At 39.0% G+C, this 22,471-nt stretch overlaps 2 protein-coding genes across 7 annotated transcripts in view; both read right to left on the minus strand.

Moving 5' to 3' along the window:
- Nucleotides 1-4,116, minus strand: part of Heatr5a (HEAT repeat containing 5A) — a 122,305-nt gene extending 118,189 nt beyond the window's left edge. For all 4 annotated transcript variants that reach the window (XM_070026404.1, XM_070026387.1, XM_070026395.1 and 1 more), the window contains exon 1: nucleotides 4,035-4,116. The gene's annotated coding sequence lies outside the window, so the exon portion shown is untranslated. The remainder of the gene's footprint in view (nucleotides 1-4,034) is intronic.
- Nucleotides 4,117-11,552: 7,436 nt separating this feature from the next.
- The window catches only part of Dtd2 (D-aminoacyl-tRNA deacylase 2), a 29,757-nt gene continuing 18,838 nt past the window's right edge, over nucleotides 11,553-22,471 (minus strand). The window contains exons 4-5 of one of the 3 annotated variants that reach the window (XR_011372761.1): nucleotides 21,280-21,389; nucleotides 11,553-11,579 (exon numbers count right to left, since the gene is read on the minus strand). Coding sequence is in view for 1 of the 3 variants with exons in the window: in XM_070026430.1 (XP_069882531.1) it covers nucleotides 21,362-21,389 (28 nt within the window). In the remaining 2 variants the exon portion in view is untranslated. Of the gene's footprint in view, nucleotides 11,580-18,375; nucleotides 21,390-22,471 lie in introns of those variants that run through there. The other 2 variants (XR_011372764.1, XM_070026430.1) reach the window with 2 other exon arrangements.

Genomic DNA, 22,471 nt, shown 5'->3' on the forward strand with positions numbered 1-22,471 from the left:
CACACACACACACACACACACACACACACACACACACACACACAGAGTGAAGGAACAAACCAAGAGCAGAAAGAATTCAAAGGAGGCAGCAAACAATGATGAAATACTATTTAAATGTAGAGAGATATTTGGGGCTATGAGTTCAAAAGTTTACAAAAATTCCATGATTCCCCAAGCACAGCAGAATTTTCAGACAGACCAGGCCTTTTTGCTCTATTTGCAGAATAACTTGTATTTGCTGCTTGCACAAACTGCCACTCAGAACTTCCTTGTTAGACCCCATCTGCTAAGAATCCTCCCATCCCTTCTCTAACAGTACATGGCTTTTCTCAACACTCAGATTTATCCTTAATCCACATTATGGTCTGACCCTAGTTTTCCTCATGGTTCACCTTCTAATTCATAATACAGCATACAAAATACCTGGCCCAGAATTCTGTCCCATTTCTAACTTCTTGGAAACACACATGAAGGCTCTGCTTGGCAGACATTTGCTTCTCACTCCCTGCCAGATGTCCAGATACTCTTAATTTTCCAAGTATAGCTCACTAGAGTAACTCCATGTTACTCTGCCTTCTTCTGGCTGCTACTGACTGACTTATCCATGAAACAGAGTAAATATACCATCTGTTATGTCATTCCTCCATATTGTCTGGGAAGTACTCTGTTATCAAACAAATGCATTTCTACAGCAAAAAGAAGTCATTCACATGAGATGGAATAAATAATAACTACATATAGCAGTTGTATTCTTTCAGGTCAATTTTGCTGCCAAATAAGTTTAGAAAAAAATCTCAATTTTTGGGCCGCAGAATTAAAGATCAAATAATTTTCTACTTCTATATTCTTTCCTTTCTGTTTCTTCCTCCCTCCCCACTCCTTTCCCTTTCACCTTCCCCTTCCTCCCTCCCTCCCTTACTTCCTTCCTCCCCCAACCCTTCTCTCTCAGCAGTACTAGGGTTTGAATTCAAGTCTTGGCAGCTGTACTACTGCTTGAGCCACATCTCTAGCACCGAAAGTATTAAGATTTAGTGCTTCAGCAGACAATTTCAGTTTCAGATTATTTTACTGATACAAAAAAACCCCAACATATATTACTTGTATTAAGTATTATATTATTTTATATATGAACCAAAATATTAACTCAGGCAACATATGAAGCTTAGAAATGCAACAGAAAAGGAAATAAATGCTGTAGTGTATTTAGCCTTTGACAAGTATTACTTGGGCAATAAAGACAACTAAGTTACTAAAAAAAATTATTTTAGTAAAACTAACACCATATTATTATTTTAAGATTAGTGAAAGTATATGTACAGCTTTAAATATTTACTATGATCACCTCTTCCAAGTTTTCCTTCTTTGGTATCATATAACCAGCTCTAGTTTCTTAGGCAAGTAACTATAACTTGTTTCATAGTGCTTTAACATTGCTATTTTATGTATCTTTTCTAGAATGAACATCTTTCAGGTTGTTATTTATTTTTAAGAGTCCAAGCAGGATTCTGGATACAAGATCCAATTTCAGTTTATTAGATATTTGTTTAGAGTACAAATCCATATGGTTTTTACTGTAAATCCCTATTTAATTTCATGTTTACATTTATACTTCCAATAATATTCCATCTGATTTAATAACCCACTGCAGTCACTAGATTCATGGTATTAAAAAAAGTTTTTAAGTACAGGCAACTTGCTACTTATGATGAACATCATGAATAACACATTAAAGACAGACATTGACCAAACTGAAAAGAAAAATTCCACAGTGGATCTCAATTAAAGCTAAAAATCAAAAAGCCATACCTCTCTTTCTAGGATCCAGAGAGATTTATAGTTTCCACACTCACTTGACATAATTAAAGCTCAATTTAATATCTTAAGCATTTAGAGTACTACAGGAGCCTACAATTATTTCCCATAAAGAACAAAAGAATAAATGCTTTAGGCTTTCTGGGCAATATAAACTTACAATTACTTATAAACATACAACAGCCATAAGGAAATATATAACCAAACAGGCAAGGGCATATTCCAATAAACCTTTACCTATAAAAACTGCTAAGATGGATTTGACCCACAGGTTGTAGCATGGTCCTTTCCTAGTCCAGCTGAAGACTTTAACACTAGATCTAGACAATGGACACAAATCTTTACTAGAACTAGACAATGGATAGCAAATCTTTACTAATTCCTTAGTCTCTAGTTAACTCACATCTTAAATGAGGTCTAGTAAAAGCATCTCCACATCTGCTAAATAACAGAAGTGCTTTTTCTTTTTCCTCTCTCTTACCCTCTTTCCTCAGAACTGTTTTTGCTTTGTTTTTAAACCAGAAAACCACAGTCTCATTAAGCTCTTCAATTTTATCATAGGACAATTAGTGAGGCACTTAGGACTCAGTAAGGTTTTTTTTTTAATGCAGACGTCATTAAACAGAATTTAAAATAATTTTAAAATCCATAATTTAACCTCTATTTCATTCAAAATGAAGAAAGTTCCCAAAAGATGTTGTAAACTATCTTAACTGTTTTTAAAATAAGGAAGGAAGAAGGGAAGGGAAGAGGAAGGAAGGGAGGGAAGGGAAAAGGGAAGGATTGAGTAAAGACAAGTAAACAGGTACTTTTTCCCAATAGCGAATGCATTCATAAATTTAAAACGAATGTAGTTAGTTCAGTTAATAGTTTAAACTTAAGTACTTGCCACTGAATTCAAAACTAGCAAAAGAAAAGGAAAATTACCTAATCTAAGATCCACAAATAGCACTGAAGAAGCTTCTCCAAAACTCAGGTCTTGAAGGTCTGGAGTCTCCCTATTCTGTACCAATCTATGTGAAATAAGTGCACTCCAAAGTAAGGCAGTATTCTCCAACTGTCGCTATTCTTATGCTAAAAAAACTTGCCCGCCCTCCCCCTTTATTAAAGAAAAGCCTACGTCGCTTCAAAGCTTCTCTAACATCGTTTTCTCCAAGACACACTTGGTAAAACAAAAAGTTTGCAAAACAAGGAGACTTCTTCTCTGCATCCATCTCAAGCCCACTTTGAAGGGCGCTTCTGTTTTCCTAACGAATCTCGAGAAATTACAGTTCTTCACTGCACTGCGGGGCTTTTTGTTTCCCCTGTAAGCTAAACACATCTCCCCTAGGCTGTAAATTCTTTTAAGGGCGCTCACTCGGCTCCTAAAAAGCACTAAGGAACTCGTTGGGGGAAAAAAAAATAAAATGATTGCACATAAAAACGATGTAGCCTTGGAGGAGGTCGGGCCACCTGACTCATCTGATTTGACAGCTCGCTCGCCAGCCGTACACCATAGGGTGATTAATAAGGACCAGAAAGCGCCGTGCAACGTGTCTGACCGTTTACAATCGCCCGAAACGACGTCGGGCTGGCCAACAGGGGAAGAAGGAACTATGTTCTGATCCTGAAGTGGAGACGGTCCCGCACCCCCTCCCCCTCCCATCCCGCCCGGCAAACCCATCCGAGACGGCTGCCCGCCCAGAACGCACGGCCCCGGGGAGAACCGCGCCCGGAGGAAGCGGGGCCGAGGCGCTCGGGGGCCGACAAGGCGGGTTCGGGGAGTGGCGTGCCAGCCGGGCGAGGCAGGTTCCGACCTCCCGCCTTTCCCCGCACCGGGCCCCGACGGAGCACAGACTCCGCGCCTACCTGTTGTGCTGGGGAGGCGGGGGAAGGGAAGCCCGGCTTCTCCCGGGAGCCCGCGGGGAAGACCGAGCGCACCGCCGCCGGGGACCCCCACGATCCCGCCAACCTCTCCTTGGCGGGCTCCCGCTCCCTAGGCCGCGACCCCTGACCCCCCCCCCCTCGGCTGGTCCCTTCACCCCGGAGCCCCGGCGACCACACGGCCTGGAGCCGCCCGCTGCACTGCCCAGGAAGGCCGGGGTCGCCGTCCCGCACCAGCCGCCAGGCTGGTCCGACACCGCCCCCTCGCGCCCGGGCCGCGCCTCTCCCGGGATCCCCGACTGTCCGCCCAGAGGGTATCCCTCTTGGCTCCGCGCCGGCGCCAGTCCCGCCACGTTTACCTGCTCTCCAGCACCGCGAGGAAGCCCCGGAACGCGCGCGCCGAGGCCACCGTGAGGCACTGAGGCAGCGGGGCGGGGCGGGGCGGGGCGGGGGGCGGGGCAGAGGGCGGGGCCGGAAAGCCGAGAGGGCGCGGCCCGGGCCCGCTATAGGGGAGCGCTGTGGAGTCTGGCCGCAGCTGCTAGCCCGGCTAGTGGGCCGCCGAGCCATCGAGCGCCCACTGTGGCAGGCATGACTGCTCCATTGCTGAAAGAATGATGAGGCTCAAGGCAGAAGTTGTGCCTGACAGAGTGACTTTGCAGTCCGCAGATTCCGGCCACAACTATTTTTATCAGCAGTCAAAATCCTTGGGTGTAGCCTTGGGGATTCGGAAGGCAAAGGCATACATCTTGTGTGACTGGAAAAATTCAGGCAGGGCTAATGCTTTAGATGTAACCATTGGAAAGTTACATGCAGAAGAAAGGGACTCTGAAGAGCCCGTACCAGACCAAAGTAAGAGGCCAATCTCAGCCAAGGTCACACACTGAATGGATGGTGGAATGAGATTAGCTGCTTTCAGCTTCTTGGCTGTCTTGTGAGCTTTTCCACTATCAGTGTTTCGAGTGTTATTTTTTCAGGTTTTATTTTGCAACAATCTCAAACTTACAAAAAAAGTTGCAAATACAGTACAAAGAATGTTTTCTTCCTCAACGGTTTGAGATTTAATTTGCTGACCCCATACCCCACTCTATACAATCACAATGTATGAGAGCATTTTTGTGGTACATTGTGATTTGCCTGTTGCCCAAACAATGTCCTTTATTGTATTCAGTTCCAAAACCAAAAAACAACAAAAACAAATTAGCAACACTCCTCCCCCCCAAAAAAAATCCACACATTTATTTGCCATCTATCTTCAGTTGCCTTCAGTCTGGTACACCTACCTTAGTCTTTCTTGGATTCCTAGCCAATTACATTCATACAATACCCTTCACTTGGGGTCTGATATTTAGTGGTGATAAGAGTCAAACCTAGGTGTCTTTGAGGAGTCTCACAGGTGATGCTGTGTTCTTCTCATTGCATTCTACCAATGGTGCAATTGTAATTTCTCTCATTATGGATGTTTATTTTAATATGATATTATCTGCCAGACCTTTTCAATATAAAGTTTTTCTTTTCAATGTGGTCAATGTCTGTCTTGTAATTAATGGGTATTTTCTGAGGGGAGATTCTCTGAAGCTATCTTGTTTCATATTTTTAAATAATCTTGCTTCTTATCAAATTTATAATTTATTTATATCTATTTATTAAAACATTTCTATTTCATTAAATATTAGTTATTTTGATGTTCAAATTGTGCTATTTGGTCCACAGAAGCCCCATTCATTCTGGTGTGTGTGTGTGTGTGTGTGTGTGTGTGTGTGTGTGTGTGTGCGTGCACATGCACACACCAATATTTTAAGCAGAATATTTGAAAGAGTTTTTACACAATATATTCAGCATTCAGGTTCTGTATTAATATGTTATCATTCTGTGCCTTTTAGACATATCCCTATTATCCATTGAGCATTTTTTTACTAATCCTGAATAACGAAATATTCCAAACTTATCTTGCCCAGCCTGGATGCAGCCATACAGAATGGAAAATAATACTTAGAAACCCTACGTTTTCTTACTACTATTACAGCATCACAGCCCAGGGATTATGTATACATTCATGCTCATACAGTGTATCAATGTCTGTATATTACACACAAATTTACATTTGCATGTGATAACCCATCTAAATACTGTAAAATCATATTTATGGTTTTACCTCCAGTTCAGCCTCACAGGGTCCAATCTAGTTTTTAGTCCTCTATATTTGTAACTCTTTTCTACTATAGGAGAAAATACCCTTAAGATGTTTACCTATTTAAACAGCCCTACCCCATGTAAGCAATCACCTATAACTGCCCTCTATTCCTTTGGAGGATGTTTTCCTTACCCCATGAAGTTCTGAAACTCCCCAAATTGGCCACTTTAACCCTCCTCCCAGATTCCCTTTCTTCACTCCTGTTCTCACACATTTTGTTCATACCCAGTCCATAACCCCTCTCCACCTTGCCCAGGTTCAAATATTTCTTGACAAATCTCCCTCTGACATCTTCTCTATTCCATTTAATGTCTACATCTGCATGTGTGTTTATACATATACTATATTTTGTACATATACACATATAATACACTATATATACATTATACCTCAAATATATTATTTTGTTGTGTCTTGTATATATACATACTATATAAGGTAGTCATTATCAGATATTTGTTATATATAACATTCATTATAGTACACTATATGTATACATACTGTATATTCACATACATGCTATATATGTACATTTGTACATACGTGCATCTAGCATACATATTCATGTGCATACACATGTTTGTAGGTATAGATTAACAAATTATAGTTACATATAGCTATAAATATAGTATGTGTGTGTATAAGCTGTTTAAAGTCCTTTAAGAAAGGTGCAAAAGTTATTATAATATTCTGAAGGAGAGAGTAATACTAACAAGCCCAGCTGGAAAGGCATAAGGGATGAAAAGGAAGAGATAACACTTAAAACAGTCTTTGATGTTGGGCAGTCTTATCTACTTGAGAGGCTGAGGTGGAAGCTCTTGAGACCAAGAGTTCAAGGCCAGCCTGAGTAAAATACTGAAACTCTCCCAAAATAAATAAATTTCATTTGGGCACCAGTGTCTCACACTTGTAATCCTAGCTGCTCTGAAGGCAAAGATCTGAGGATTGTGGTTTGAAACCAGCCCAGGCCGAAAAAATAAATCTATAAAACCCAATCTCCAGTTAACCAGCAAAAACTCAGAATAGAGGCAAAGCTCAATTTGGTAGAACATGAGCCATGAGCAAGAAATAGTGTGAGGCTCCGCGTTCAAGCCGAGAACCAGCACAAAAATAAATAAAATTTTTAAATGGAATTTTTTCTTTACTTTGTTTCTTGTGCTGGTGACTGAGCATGCTAAATCAGTGCTCGACCCAATGGGCTACATTCCCTGCCTGTAAAATTAACTTTGAATGACACATAAGAATGGATGAGTAGGGCTGGGAAGGTGGCTCAGTGGTAGAGCACTTGCTTTGCATGCATGAGGCCCTGGGTTCGATTCCTCAGCACCACATAAGCAAAAAGAAAAAAGCCGGAAGTGGCGCTGTGGCTCAAGTGGTAGAGCGCTAGCCTTGAGCTGAAGAGCTGAGGGACAGCACCCAGGCCCAGAGTTCAGGCCCCACGACCGGACCCCAAAAAAAAAAAAAAAAAAAAAAAGAATGGATGAGTAGAATACTGTTACATAGCAAAAAAGGAAAAAAAGAAAAAAGAAAAAAAACCTTTCAGAAAATAACTATAATGGGCCTAAAAATATAATTCCCTTTGGCTAAGTATGTAATACGGAATTGCAATACTAGAAGTTCAGAGCTACAAGGAACATTGCATCTCATTGAGTATAGATAGTCATTGTTTTACAAAGGATTCAAAGATGAACTGAATGACTAAGAATAAAATTAGGAGGAGTCAGTCTAGAGGAGAAAATAACAAATTTAATTTTAAACATGTCACATTTTCGGTCACAAAAAGGTAATCAAAAGGAAATGTGGGATTATAGCTCAGAAGCTGGGTCAGAGCTAAAGATGTAAATTAAGAACTTTTCCAGCTAGAACTGACAACGGACAGTAAAAGAAATAAATAGGGAAACAAGTACAGAGCTCTTAAAAAAAAAACAACTTTTCCTTATGTTAGTCAAATGAAAATGTGTCCCACATTTCATCCCCTATCGTATTTTGTTTATACTCTGATCTCAAATTGAAATTTTGAGTCGTAAAGAGGAAGCTATATTCCAATCAGTGAAGAGTGCAGCTTTGAGATCAGTGACTTATTTTCAAATTCTAATTCTATCACATAATAGGCATGATCTTAGGAAATTATCTCTGGAGCTCATTTTCCTCCACTCACAAAATGAGAATACTACTTCTCTGGTATGTTTGGAGGATTTGAGATACAATATAAGTAGCATGTGTTCCATTATCAAATGATAGCTAGACTTATTAGGCTTTTAACTCCTTACTCCTAACTTATACGAGGTTATCTGCTTTAGTTGGTATCACTGACTGACAAACAAAAGGTCTTCATAAGGAAGGGCTTTCTTTTAGGAATGGAGATTTTTCTAAACTTTCTATTAGCTTTGTATTGGTACTCTAAAACACTACATTGCATTACTTCGCTTTCTATAATGGGATATTTTTCTCACCAATACATAAAGCATTTTCATAAATAAAACTGTTGGTATTTAATGGTGTATGTAGAAATCACAAAGCCAACAGCTACCCATTTCGTTTGCTATGAGATATCCTGCTTTAATAGATTGCTCAAACATATCAGAAACAGTGATTTTAGGTTCTAAACAGTGTACATATGAGAAACTAAAAATTATATTTTTATCAATGATTGGGACTGTATCTGTAGCTCAGTGGTAGAAAGCCTGCCAGCATGCATGAAGCCCGAGGTTAGATTCCTAACATTGCTAAAATACTGTTACTTAAACATGGGTACATACCGTGTATCTATGTAACTTTAGGGTATTCTTCTTGATTAGGCACTTTAGGGTATTCCTCAATAAGTCAATAGGAATTCATTTAAAAAGGTGTTCTGCCAGGCGCTGGTGGCTCATGCCTATAATCCTAGCTACTCAGGAAGCTGAGATCTGAGGATTGTGGTTCAAAGCCAGCCCAGGCAGGAAAGTCTGTGAGACTCTTATCTCCAATAAACCACCAGAAAACTGGAAGTTGCACTATGGTTCAAGTGGTAGGGTGCTAGCCTTGAGCTGAAGAGCTGAGGGACAGCGTTCAGGCCCAGAGTTCAAGCCCCATGACTGACCCCCCCCCCAAAAAAAAGGTGTTGTATATTAATATAGAGTTATTTCTTAGAGAATCATTATGTACTATAGTATTTTGTTCCCTAAAGTTTTTGAGAATGCAATATATTATTGTATATGTACACACACATATTGTATCTACACACACTCTACTGCTGAGCCATGCATCCAGACCTTTTTGCAAAGTTTAGTTTTGAGATAGGGTCTCTCTTCATGCCCAGACGCACACTTGGACCAGGATTCTCCTAAGCTGGGATGATAGGCACAAGCCATTGTGCCCAACTTTTGGTTCAAAGGAATGTCTTGAACTTTTTAAGAAAAATTAATTATTTATTAATTGAGTTATTTAGCCAGTCCTGGGTCTTGAACTCAGGACCCTGTCTTGAACTTTTTTGCCCAGGCAAAAGTACAAGCACAAAATAGTAGCTAAGATTACCGACATGAGCCTGGCCATATATTTTTTAAAGTTTTTGTTGGTGCCAGTCCTAGTGCTTGAACTCAGGACTTGGGTGCTATTCCTGAGCTTTTGTGCTAAAGGTAAGTGCTCTACCACTTGAGCCATAGCTCAAGGTGGTTAATTGGCGATAAGAGTCTCATGGACTTTTCTGCCTGTGCTGGCTTTGAACTGCAGTCCTCAGAATCCCCTGGTCTCAGCCCCCTGAGTAGCTTGGATTACAGACCTGAATCACTAGCACTCAGCCTGGTCACTTTCCTTCCTTCCTTCCTTCCTTCCTTCCTTTTCTCTTTCACTTTCTCTCTCTTTCGCTTTTTCTCTCTTTCTCTCTCTCTTTCTTTTTAAATGATGGGTCTTGCTATGTTACTCAGACTTATCCCAAATTTCTGGTCTTAAGCAATCTTTCTGCTTCAGCCTTACAAATAGCTGAGATTAGAGTCATTAGCCACCACACCCAGCAAGAAAAATGTGTTTTAAATGCATACACACAAATATCTTTTAGAACTAGTATTTCTGAGAACATAGTTTGGCAAATGAAATTTTGGGAGTTTGATATCTGAGATACACTTCAGTCATGCCAAGTCACTAAATGTAAATAGAACCACTACCACGAATGGGGTATACATGTCTCAAGCTCATGTCACAAGTTCACCAGTTAGAGCACAGCTTCCACACTGTTGATTTCAATGGGATTTGCAGCCTGAAATGACACTGATACCTCTCTCCAAAAAAAGATCCACAAACCCTTTGTGATTTAGCTTTCTACTCTTTGGACTATTAAGCATTATTTTTCATCATACTGCTGAGCTTGCTGTAATCCATGACAGCTTTTAGCACTAAATTTCCAAATAGAACTTTCAGCCGTGTAAGGTTTTTTCAATAGGCAAACTACTACTACAAATATTCAGTCAATGAAGTACAGCATAGAGCTTGAGCCGTGAAGGCAAGTGAGTAACAGCAGGTCTTACAATCTCAAAGGAAGCACTTAAACACAGGGCTGGTGCTTCACTAAGTAGGAATACTAAACAAAGGTAAATGTAAAATTATATATTTGATATTTAGACAAGACATAATTATGTTTATATCTAACTAGGAAACTAAGGACCCTTTCCAAATTCTCATTTTCTGATCAAATAAATAGAGAGCTTTACATAAGCACAAACAATGATTTTGCTGCAAAACTTCTGGCCTATTTTTTTTTTTTTTTTTGGTCCAGTTGTGGGGCCTGAACTCTGGGCCTGGGCGCTGTCCCTCAGCTCTTCAGCTCAAGGCTAGCGCTCTACCACTTGAGCCAGAGCGCCACTTCCGGCTTTTTTCTTTTTTTGCTTATGTGGTGCTGAGGAATCGAACCCAGGGCCTCGAGCATGCAAGGCAAGCGCTCTACCACTGAGCCACCTTCCCAGCCCTTCTGGCCTATTTTATAAGCAAGCCATTTAATCTCTTTGGACTGCATTTTCCTCCTATGGCTGATGAGCATATTGTGTCTAGCGTCTCTAAGGTTGGTTTTAAAATTCAAGTATTTTACTGTTACTTTTAGGAAAACCTCTTCAAAATTAACAGAATAGCTATTATCTCGAAGAATAAGAATACTTAGGATTTGTCTGTGTTTCAAATGAGATTCCAGAAGGAAGATTTTAAAACCAATTTTTCTGAATCCTTGTCAGATACCTTTTCTATATTATCATGGTTTATTTGAAACTGTAAATTATATGAATAACACTTTATAAAGTCTTTTTCCTGTAGACACACAATCATATTTAAAAATATTAAAATCAATGTGAACATGTAATTTTTAATATTTTTTTTAAATTTTAGCTGGTCCTGGACTTGAATTCAGGACCTGGGTACTGTCCCTAAGTTTCTTTTATTCAAGGGTAGCACTCTACCTACCACTTGTGTCATAGCTCCATTTATAACTGTTTTGGTAATCTATTGGGGATAAAAGTCGCATGGACTTTCCTGCCTGGGCTGGCTTTGAACTATGATTCTCAGATTTCAGCCTTCTACATAGCTAGGATTACAGGCATGAGCCACCACTGCCCAGCCAATATTTATCTTTATTAATTAGCATCAATTAGTTATACAAGGTAGTTTCATTTTGAGAAGTCCACATACGAATACAATGTATCTTAATCAGACTTACTCCTTCTGTCACTCTCCTCTTCCCACATGTAATTTTTAACTGGAAGAAACAAAAGCATAAGTTGACTACCTCTACATGACAATTACTGTAATTTATCTGGTTTCCATTCAACAGTTACATGTCTATACCCAGTTATATGTTTGTGGCATATCAACTGTGTATCCATTGTTGTTTAATGATAGTTGTCCATAAAAACACAACAGTCTGGATATAATGTTGTTAGTGCTCAATGACATGAGCCTGACAGGAAAGGAAGTTACTAAGTAAGATCATCAATACCTTAGGGATGGGACGTGAAACCTGTAGTCTTCTATAAGGAAAGGGTAAAGAGCACTAAAAAATGATTCAGTAGTCTGCACTGATTCCTCTTTTTCTTGTAACTTGCATAAAATCTCATAGTATAACAATTTTTTTGGTGAACAACAACAACAACAAACAACAAACAACATTGTGAGAGACTTCAGGAAGCCAATGTTAAGCTTCTGTAATATGAGAGCTAGAAGACTCTGGAGATCTTCTTTGGCTTATTGCTTTATTATGGTTTTCACCTTGGAAGTCAGGAAGACTGTGACTATGAAAGTGTGAGCAGACAGACAGGAAGTTCCAGTGGAGAGCAAGGATCAGGCCCAAATACACCGGCAGTGGCCAGAAAGAACAGTCTTTGGATAATAGGACCTGGAGCAGACTCATAAAAAGGGGAGGTAGGTGCTATGGGGAATCAATAAAAATGGGGTTGAGAGGAATTAGAAGAAAGTCCTTGATCGGCTTGTCAGTTTTTTTCCTGCCACAAAATCCCTGATGGAAACCATAGGAAGCACCATCTAATGCCAAATTAATCACAAAGTTAATGTATCAAGGTGAAGGAACAAAATTTAATGACATTTAGCAACTAAGTTCTAAACACAAGCCAAATCTCAAGGAGTAAATAGGTCAAGCCAAAGCTAGAATTAAGGAAGAGGGCTTTGTTAATTAAATATTACACAAACCCTAAACCTCAGCTGCAAGATCTTTAGGCAGTACACTTATTTACCTATAGACAGGTAGCTCAAGAAAGTAAGTTAGTGCTTTTGTTTTGAGATATTTAATTTTTGTAAGTACCACATAAAGTATTTCAAAGAACTCTTATTCACCATTTAGAGATTTAAGTTGATGATAGATGATCAGCTACTTAAAAACCAAATATATTGAAATGATATATAACACTGACTCAATAACTTGAAATAAATTTCATAACTTAAAAGTATTTATCTAGCTGAAAAAACTGAACGTAGAAAAGAGCAAAGCTATATTGTTGATAAATTGTATTCTTCCTGAATTACCATATATGAAAAAATATTATAAAATGCCTATGGAAATTCTTATCAGTTACTGTGTTTCTGAATAGATGTATCACTAACCTCTTTGGGACACATTATTCTTGAAACAAATCCTAGTAAAGATCAGTTTATATGTACAACTTCTTTAGCTATAAACTGGAGGAGAGAACCTTATGTGAAGGTAACTATTTTACTGACCAATATGAACAATAACCAGAAATTAAGTTACCTCATAATATGGTTAAGATAACCAATGAAGCCTGAGTCATATATCAGGAAGAAAAGGAAACAAATGTTAGTATTATGGAATAGAATTACATTCCCTTGAACTCAATTTGCCACCCTAAGCATTGACAAACCACAGCACAAATCCGTTTATAGATCCTACTTGCTCATCTTAATAGTATTTTATTGACTTGTATATTTTCTGCTTTTGTTTGCTTCCTTTCTCTTATATTATCTGATATCAAAGCCAAGAAAGACTTATGTTTGGTAAAATATTAGTATTTTTAAAGGCAAAATATGTGACTCCTTTATTTTGCCTGAATTGTGTTAAAATATGTGTGTAATTCTAAACAAAGATGACAGGGAATAGATAAAATATTGGATTCGAACAATTTGATTATTACAATGTTTTAATTTTTTAAACATTTGTTACTGTTATATTGCTTTTATAAAAATAGAAATAAAAAAGAGAAAGCATTTTTGGAAGATTTCTCTGAACTTTTCTGACACAATCTTTTGGTAAAGTACATGACCAATAGTAAATACTCTATATAAATTTGTTGAATAAGAATAAAATGACAAATCAAATTCCTGGTAGATTTTCTTTAGAATGAAGCAATGATGTCTGTGGCTATGTTGAGAGAAGGGTAAAATAAGTCAGTCTCCACTAATCTACTTATTCAGAGTCCTTTAATTGCCTATCCCTGCTTCCTTGAGGTGAAATTAGAGGTTTATTAGTAGGATGCCCATATCATTTATTCTTTCCTGGGACACTTCTATGAATGTAGAGAGGAGCTGTTGTAAGAATGCAGATTTTTATCTTATTTCCTTTCTTCCTTCCCTCCCTCCCCCCTCTTTTTCATATAATGCCAGCGGGAATGTAAAATTATGTGGCTGCTTTGGAAAACAGTCTGGAAGTTTCTCCAAAATAAATTACATGGAAGTTTTATCATATAACTTACTATAACTTTAATCATATAACTTATTAACTATAAGTTACATGGTAGAGTTACCATATAACCCAGAAATTCCATCTCTAAGCATATATACAAAAGAATTGACATATGTGCATACAGAAACTTGCTCTCAAGCTGGTGCAGAGGTGTCTTCCTGTATTCCCAGCTGCTCCAAAGATTAAGCAGGAAGAAAGCAAGTTTGAAGCCAGCCTGGGAAACATAGAGGCAAGATAGCAAAGTACTATCTTAAAAACAACTTCTCCCTCCAAAAAAACCTCCAAAAGAATGATGAAATAGCACAAATGTCTACTGATTGATGAAGGTAGAAACAAAATAAAGCATATTCAGACAATGTAATATTGTTCAGTTATTTAAAAAATGTAGTTCTGATTCATAACATCTACAATGTTGAAGAATCTTGAAAACATGTTTAGTGAAAGAAGCCAGACAAAAAAGGCTAAATAGTATGTGATTCCACTTAAGTATAATGTCCAGAATAGTCTAACTGAGACAAAAAACAGATTAGTGTTTGCATGAACTAGAGATAAGGAAAAATGGGGCCTAACTTTAATGGGTATAGGGCTTTTTTTTCTCATTTTTTCATTTTCATTTTTTTGTGTTTGCTTGTGATTTCTTTTGAGACAGTATTGCAATGTAGCCCAGACTGACCATGAACTTCATAATTGGCCCCGGATCGTCCAGCTTCAACCTCCTGAGTGCTGGAATTAGAGGTAAACACCACCATGCCTGACTCTTTATATTTATTTTCTTTATCTTTTTTTTTGGGGGGGGGTCCAGTCGTGGGGCCTGAACTCTGAACCTGGGTGCTGTCCCTCAGCTCTTCAGCTCAAGGCTAGCGCTCTACCACTTGAGCCACAGTGCCACTTCCGGCTTTTTTCTTTTTGCTTATGTGGTGCTGAGGATTCGAACCCAGGGCCTCATGCATGCAAGGCAAGCGCTCTACCACTGAGCCACCTTCCCAGCCCCTCTTTATATTTATTTTCTTTTTGTCTTTTCGCCTTTCTTTCCTTTCTTCCTTCCTTCTTCCTTCCTTCCTACGTCCTCCCTCCTTCCCTCCTTCCCCCTCTCTCTTTCATTCATTCTTTCCCTCCTCTTCCTCCTTCTTTCTTCCTTATTCTTTCTTCTTTTCGTCCTCCTATGTTTTTCTGCTTTGCCTCTTGCTTTGTAGGAATAGGTTCTTGCTATATAGCTCAGGAATTCACAATCTTTCTGCCTCAGTCTCCCTAGTGCTGGAATTCCAGGCAATGTGTTCCATAGCTGGCTTAGGTTTCTTATTAGATGATGAAAATGTCCTGGGATTGTGCAGTGGTGATGCAGAGCTTTGAAAAACATTACTGAAATATTATCTTAAAACAACATTCTAGGGCTGGGAAGGTGGCTCAGTGGTAGAGTGCTTGCCTTGCAAGCATGAAGCCCTGGGTTTGATTCCTCAGCACCACTTAAGCAGAAAAAGCCGGAAGTGGCACTGTAGCTCAAGTGGTAGAGAGCTAACCTTGAGCTGAAGAGCTGAGGGACAGCGCCTAGGCCCAGAGCTCAGGCCCAGAGTTCAGTTTGAGAGAAAACACTAAAAACCATTGAATTATATATTTATTTTTAATTTTTATTTTTTTATTGTAAAGGTGGTATACAGAGGGGTTACAGTGACATAATTCAGATAATCAGTACATTTCTTTTTGAACAGTCATCCCCTCCCTTGAATGATATATTTAGAAGAAATAAAGTGTATGGTATAAGTAAATATTAAAAATACACTGCCAGGTACAGTGGCTACACCTGTAATTCTAGATACTCTCCTAAATAATATGGAGCCTAAATGAAATGGTTGCATTTGATTTTGATCACAATTTTCTAGACGTCTTCTAAGCTATATATTCAGTCCCAAACTAGCATTATAATTCTATACACATTCATTCCATATTTATTTCCCTTTAACTCTCTGTATACTTTCTAATATACACTTTGTTATACAGTCTCTGTTAGTCATTTTTTCTTTCCATAATTAGCATGCAAATTTCCCTACTAATCCCATGTTGTCCCTATTCTACTGTTAATAAACTTTCTCATACTGACAACTTTTCCAGAAAGCATTTATCTCCTTGCCATAAAGAAAAACTGACTTCCTCTGAACTTCTTCTACGTTGTTGGGTAAAGAGATGCTTATTTCAAGAACAAGAAACGAAGGTATTATTCTCCTGCCTCTGTACTAGGGTTTTCAAATCATGGTTCTTACTTGTGTCTCTGATGTTCACATCCTCCTGAATTATCAATGTCAACTTTAATTCTACCGTTTGTTTGCCATCATATCACACTTTCACAGTGCTCAAAGATTTGAACACTGGGCTATGGGTATTTCTCTCTATTCTCAAACTTTTCATCCTGGCTTACCTGATTTATTATCCAAATGGGAAGGTCATTTAAAAGGTTGGTCTTTAAATTTCTTGCCACTCTGTGACAAGTACACATCCCCATTAGGTCATTCTAGTTCTTCTTATCACTCACTAGCTCTACCTCAAGAAATCTTTTCTACTGTGACCAGTCTTCTTTCAACTTCTCTGTTTGAAATTCTTCTTTCTAACTTCTTAAAATCAGCAATCTTCTTGACCTCTACTCTTCAATCTGTTAGCTCCCTGCTGATTTTATCTTTCTGGGTTCACTTTAGTTTGTGAAGACAATTGTTTCATCTATTTTCTTACTAGCATTCACAATTCCTTCCATTCCATGACCTTAATACATTGCATCTCCTGCCAATCCCTGAATGAGGACCAACACAACCATCTGTTTTTTCCAGTCTGCTCTTGGGTTGCCAAGAAAATTGCATAACCCTGTTTCTAATTTACTGTATTATTTATGATCTAGACTCATCCAGTTGGCTCGCTTACTCCTATCCTGTAGTTGCTACACTCTTTTTATTCTTTTGTGCTAGTACTGGGACTTGAACTGAGACCCTCTGGATCTCACTCAGCTTTTTTTTGATCACAGCTGGCATTCTACCACTTGAGCCACACTTCTACATCCAGCTTTTTTGCTGGTTAAATAAAGATAAGAATAACTTGATTTGTCTGCCGAGGCTTGCTTCAGACTTCCTTCTTCATATCTCAGTTTTCTGAGCAGTTAGGATTACAGTTGTGAGCTACTAGTACATAGCAATAAAAATTTTAAAATCTTATGTAATTCTCAAGGTATCTGGCTCAATAATGTTAGGGACCTCCTAATTGTCAATTCCAATTGCTTTTTTTTTTTTTCTCTCCATCCTAGGAGATGGAACCTAGGGTCCTTTCAGTACTGGAGATGGCACTCTACTAGTGAGCTAGGTCCCCAACCAGGTCTTTTACCAATTCTTTCTAATTTGACCTCTCTACTGGAATAGATACTATTACCATAGCCTAGCCCAACTGAACAAAATTTCTCCCTTCTCTTAGATTCTATCACACCATGCTCTTCTCATTTTCTTCCTTTCTTCATATCCCTTGTCATCCGCTTCTGCATTTTTTTCTTACTCATCCAGCCTACTTTTCTCAATTGATATTCTGTATACCTATTCCTTGGGTAATGTTTTCCACTTTGGTGACAGGTTTGTAGTTCACACTCGTAACCCTAGCACTCAAGAGGACTCTAAGTTTGAGACCAGCTCAGACTACACAGCAAGAACTTGTCTAAAAAATTAGTGTACAGGAAGGTTGGTGAGGAGGGAAAGTAGGAGGAAAATGAGGGAAGGGGTAACAAGTTTGACAAAAAATGTACTTATTACCTTACTGATGTAACTGTTACCCCTCCATACTCTACCTTGAGAATAAAAGAAAGAAAAGAAAAAAGAAAAAAATAGCATACAATTCAGCAATGGTAAGTATATTCACATTGTCCTGAAAAAGATCTTCGGGACATTTTCATCTTGCCAAACTGAAACTTTATACCCACTGAAAAATAACAAGTACTCATTTTCTTACCCCCTCAGGTACCAATAACCACATTCTATTTTCTGTAAATGTGAGTACTCATCGGGGGCAGGAAGGGATAGTGGGAGAACAACAAAGGAGGGGGTAGCAATGCTTGACAAGAAATGTACTCATTACTCATGTAACTGTAACCCCTCTGTATAGCATCTTTACAATAAAATAAAATTAAAATTCTTTTGAGTACTCATATACCTCATATCTATGGAATCATACTTATTTATCTTTATAACTGGGTTAAAGTTCATCTATATTGTACCATGTAATGGGATCTTTTCTTTCTTCCTTCCTTCCTTCCTTCCTTCCTTCCTTCCCTCCCTCCCTCCCTCCCTCCCTCCCTCCCTCCTTCCTTCCTTCCTTCCTTCCTTTCTTCCTTCCTTCCTTCCTTCCATCAGTTGTGGGACTTGAACTCCAGGCCTGGGCACTGTCCCTTAGTTCTTCAGCTCACGGCTAGCACTTTACCACTTGAGCCGCAGTGCTGCTTCTGGTTTTCTGGTGGTTTATTAGAGATAGGAGTCTCACAGACTTTCCTGCCTGGGCTGGCTTTGAACTGTGATACTCAGATCACAGCCTCCTGAGCAGCTAGGATTACAAAGTGAGCCACTGGTGCCCAGCTTGGGATTTTCTTTCTTTCTTTTTTCAATCACGGGGCTTGAATTCAGGGCCTGGCACTGTCCCTGAGCTCTTTTGGTTAGCACTCTATCACTGTGTGCGCCTCAGCTCTACTTCTAGTTTTTTGGTGATTAATTGGAGATAAGAATCAAAGACATTCCTGCCTGAGGTGATCCTCAGATCTCAGCCTCCAGAGTAGCTAGGATTACAGGCATGAACCACCAGTGCCTGGCATTTTTTTCTTTTTATAGTACTCAGGTCCTCACACTTGCTAGACAAGTACTCTACCACTTCAGCCATTCCTCTATTCCTCTCATTCTTTTTTTTTTTTTTTTTTTTCCTGGTCCTGGGCCTTGAACTCTGGGCCTGAATGCTGTCCCTAAATTCCTTTTGCTCAAGGCCTGCACTTTACCACTTGACCTATAGTACCACTTTCACTTTGTGTATGTGTGTGTGTGTGTGTGTGTGTGTGTGTGTGTGTGTGTGTGTGATTAATTGGAGATAAGAGTCTCACGGACTTTCCTGACTAGGCTGGCTTCAACTGGGATCCTCAGATCTCAGCCTCCTGAGTAGCTAGGATTATAGGCATGAGCCAGCAGCACCCAGCAATCTCACTGTTTTTTTGTTTGTTTTTTTTTTGAGAACACTTGGGATGTTCCACCTGTAGTGCTGTTATCAGCAGAGGTGTTCAAGTATCACCTTCAGACTCTGCTGTTTTGTATGTATGCCTGAAAGTGAGGTTGCTGGATCATTTGTTAGTTCTGTTATTAGTTTTCTGAGGACCTGCCATACTGTTAACTTTGGTGACTTTACCACATATTTGCAACTAAATTCCAAATTTATATTTTGTTTCTCAATCTGTCTTCTGGAAAGCATAAAGATATGAGCTCTTCATGGACTATCTTACCATCTGCTGTGTTTTCCAGTACATGTATACAGTAGACTCTATGTAAATTGTCTTTTTTTTTGGCTGGTCCTGGGGCTTGAACTCAGAGCCTAGGTGCTGTCTGTCCCTGAGATTTTGTGCTCAAGTCTAGTGTAATACCATTTGGTCAGAGCTCCATTTCTGCCTTTTTGGTGCTTACTTGGTGATAAGAGTCTCACCATGTGTTTTCCTACCCCAGAAGGCTTTGAACGAATGTGAGCAACTGGTACCTGGTGAAAGAATGTCTTTTAATTCTCCAAAAGGATGCTGGATAAACAAAAGTCTGTTTTTTTTTTTTTCTTTTCTACTGATTATTGTGAATTAGGATGAGTCACTGTTACAAGCTTTTTAATGAGTCACTGTTACAAGCTTTTTATTTATTTATTTATTTATTTTGGGTCCGGTCGTGGGGCCTGAACTCTGGGCCTGGGCGCTGTCCCTCAGCTCTTCAGCTCAAGGCTAGTGCTCTACCACTTGAGCCACAGTGCCACTTCCGGCTTTTTTCTTTTTTCTTATGTGGTGCTGAGGAATCGAACCCAGGGCCTCAGGCATGCAAGGCAAGCGCTCTACCACTGAGCCACTTCCCAGCCCTGTTACAAGCTTTTTAATAGTAGCTGCTGTGCAATATATTTACCTTTTTGCTTATGCCTATCAGTTTTCTACACATACTAGTTGTATTGTCTGATTCATTCAGCTAATGATCTCAAATACTTATCAAAAACTGAGGCCATAACAGTGGCTTAGTTGTGAAACACTTGCATAATTTCTTTTTCCTACATGCTTCCCTTAGATAATTAGACCTTGATTTCCCCTGATTGTCTCCCTAGATGGTTTGCTTTTCTATTAGGTTTAATTTCACATACCTTATGTGGTCTTAGGCTATATAAGCTTTGTGTTAGCTGCAATCAGGGCTGCAGGTCTTTGAGACAGGAGTCCACTAGTAGTTCTCTGGCTCTCCAATATTCATAACTGGACCTCTTAAGTGGTGGCTTCTCTGTTTCTCATGACTGAGTTTCCTTACAACAGTATGACTAATCCTACATGTATTTTAGGAGAAACACACATAGATGGATCATATAGTAGATGAACTTTAGTCTGATCATACCTCACTAAACTAAATATGCCAATAAAAATTTCAGACAAGTTTAGTAAATAATAACTTTATAACATCACTGTTGGTAGGATTACAAAATATTATTGGAGGATATGGACATTCATTAGTATTTATGACATGATAACAAAGACAATTAGTAATATTTTAAACAATATTTTGAAATAATCTTGATGTTAAACTTAAAGTCCTGATTTATAATGGAAATAAAAAGCTATCACCAAGGTAGTGCAGGACAAAAAAAATTACTTAAAGACTCTCAGACATTTTTCTCTTTTACTTATATTCGGTTTTAAAGAAAACTAGTCAGTGTTTTATACGAAGAAGAAGAAAAGGATATTAGTAACAATGGAAAAGGAATGCAGAGTGGCAATGGCTCAAAGTGGGCTTGGCAAAGTGTGAACACTGAATCACCAAGGAAATATGGAGCTATGAAATGGCAAAGAGCTGTGTGAAATGTCTGGAATGAATTCTGTGGTTCAGCTTTTAAAAACCAAAATAAAATTCATGAGCTATAAGGAGTATGTTGTTAATTTGATAAATAACTCATATGCTAGTTAGACTAAAAGAAACAACAGTAGTTCAAATGAGCATATAACTAGACACTTTTTCAGTTCACTTACATTCTGCTGACTGCTTCCAATATAAAAGATTCAGTTTTCATTTTCCCACAAAATGGTAGAGCTGAAGGGATCTTGAGATTTATCAAGTGCAATTCTTTTTCTGATGATTTCTAGAGGATTGAGTGACATACAAATTATGAAAAAAAATTGAAACTCTGAACACAAAGGTTTCTTGACTTTGTTCAGATATATCACTCCTGACAATCCATGCTAGTTTGTGTAAGTCACTTTGAGTATCTGTTAAAATGTAGACTCCATAGCTAGTGCCTCCATGCTAGTGTCTTAAGCCTGTAATCCTAGCTACTCAGGAGGCTGATATCTGATGTTCATGGTTCAAAGACAGCCTGAACAAGAAAGTCCATGAAACTCTTACTTCCAATTAATCACCCCAAATCCAGAGGTGGAGTTGTGGCTGAAGTGGAAAAGCACTAGCCCAGGCCCTGAATTTAATCCCCAGGACCAGGACTAGGACCAGGACGCGTACGCATGCACACGCACATGCACACGCACACACACACACACACACACACACACACACAGAAAAGCTAAGGGCTGGATATATGTCTCACCGTTAATATACTCTTAATACCTAGTGTGTAGTTATTGTGTGAGTTAGGATAAGACCCTGGGTTCAATCTTCAGCACTGAAAAAAAAAAAAAAACCCAAAACCCAAACAAACAAAATGAAAAAAAAAAAAAAAAAACCAAACTACAAAATTATTCCAAGGTCTGGGAAGGTGGCTCAGTAGTAGAGCGCTTGCCTTGCATGCCTGAGGCCCTGGGTTCGATTCCTCAGCACCACATAAGCAAAAAGAAAAAAAAGCCGGAAGTGGCGCTGTGGCTCAAGTGGTAGAGTGCTAGCCTTGAGCTGAAGAGCTGAGGGACAGCGCCCAGGCCCAGAGTTGAGGCCCCACGACCGGACCCCCCCAAAAAAACAAAAAACAAAAAACAAAATTATTCCAAGATCTCTTTTAGTAGATCTTTTAGTAGTAGATCTTTCAGATCCATTTAGTAGATCTGGGGTGAGATGCAGGAATTTTCATATTTAGCTTGATTTCCAGGTACTTCTACCTAGGTGGTCTTCTGATGATACTGCAAAGTTGAACAAATCATAGGGTTGCTTAAAAACATGTCATTCTCCATTTTCAAAGGTAGACTTCCATTGAGAGTTTAGTGACCTTACTGGAAGGAT

Source organism: Dipodomys merriami, unplaced genomic scaffold, assembly GCF_024711535.1.
Source record: "Dipodomys merriami isolate MVZ:Mamm:240054 unplaced genomic scaffold, mDipMer1.0.p SCAF_1, whole genome shotgun sequence".
Classification (NCBI taxonomy): Eukaryota; Metazoa; Chordata; class Mammalia; order Rodentia; family Heteromyidae; genus Dipodomys; species Dipodomys merriami.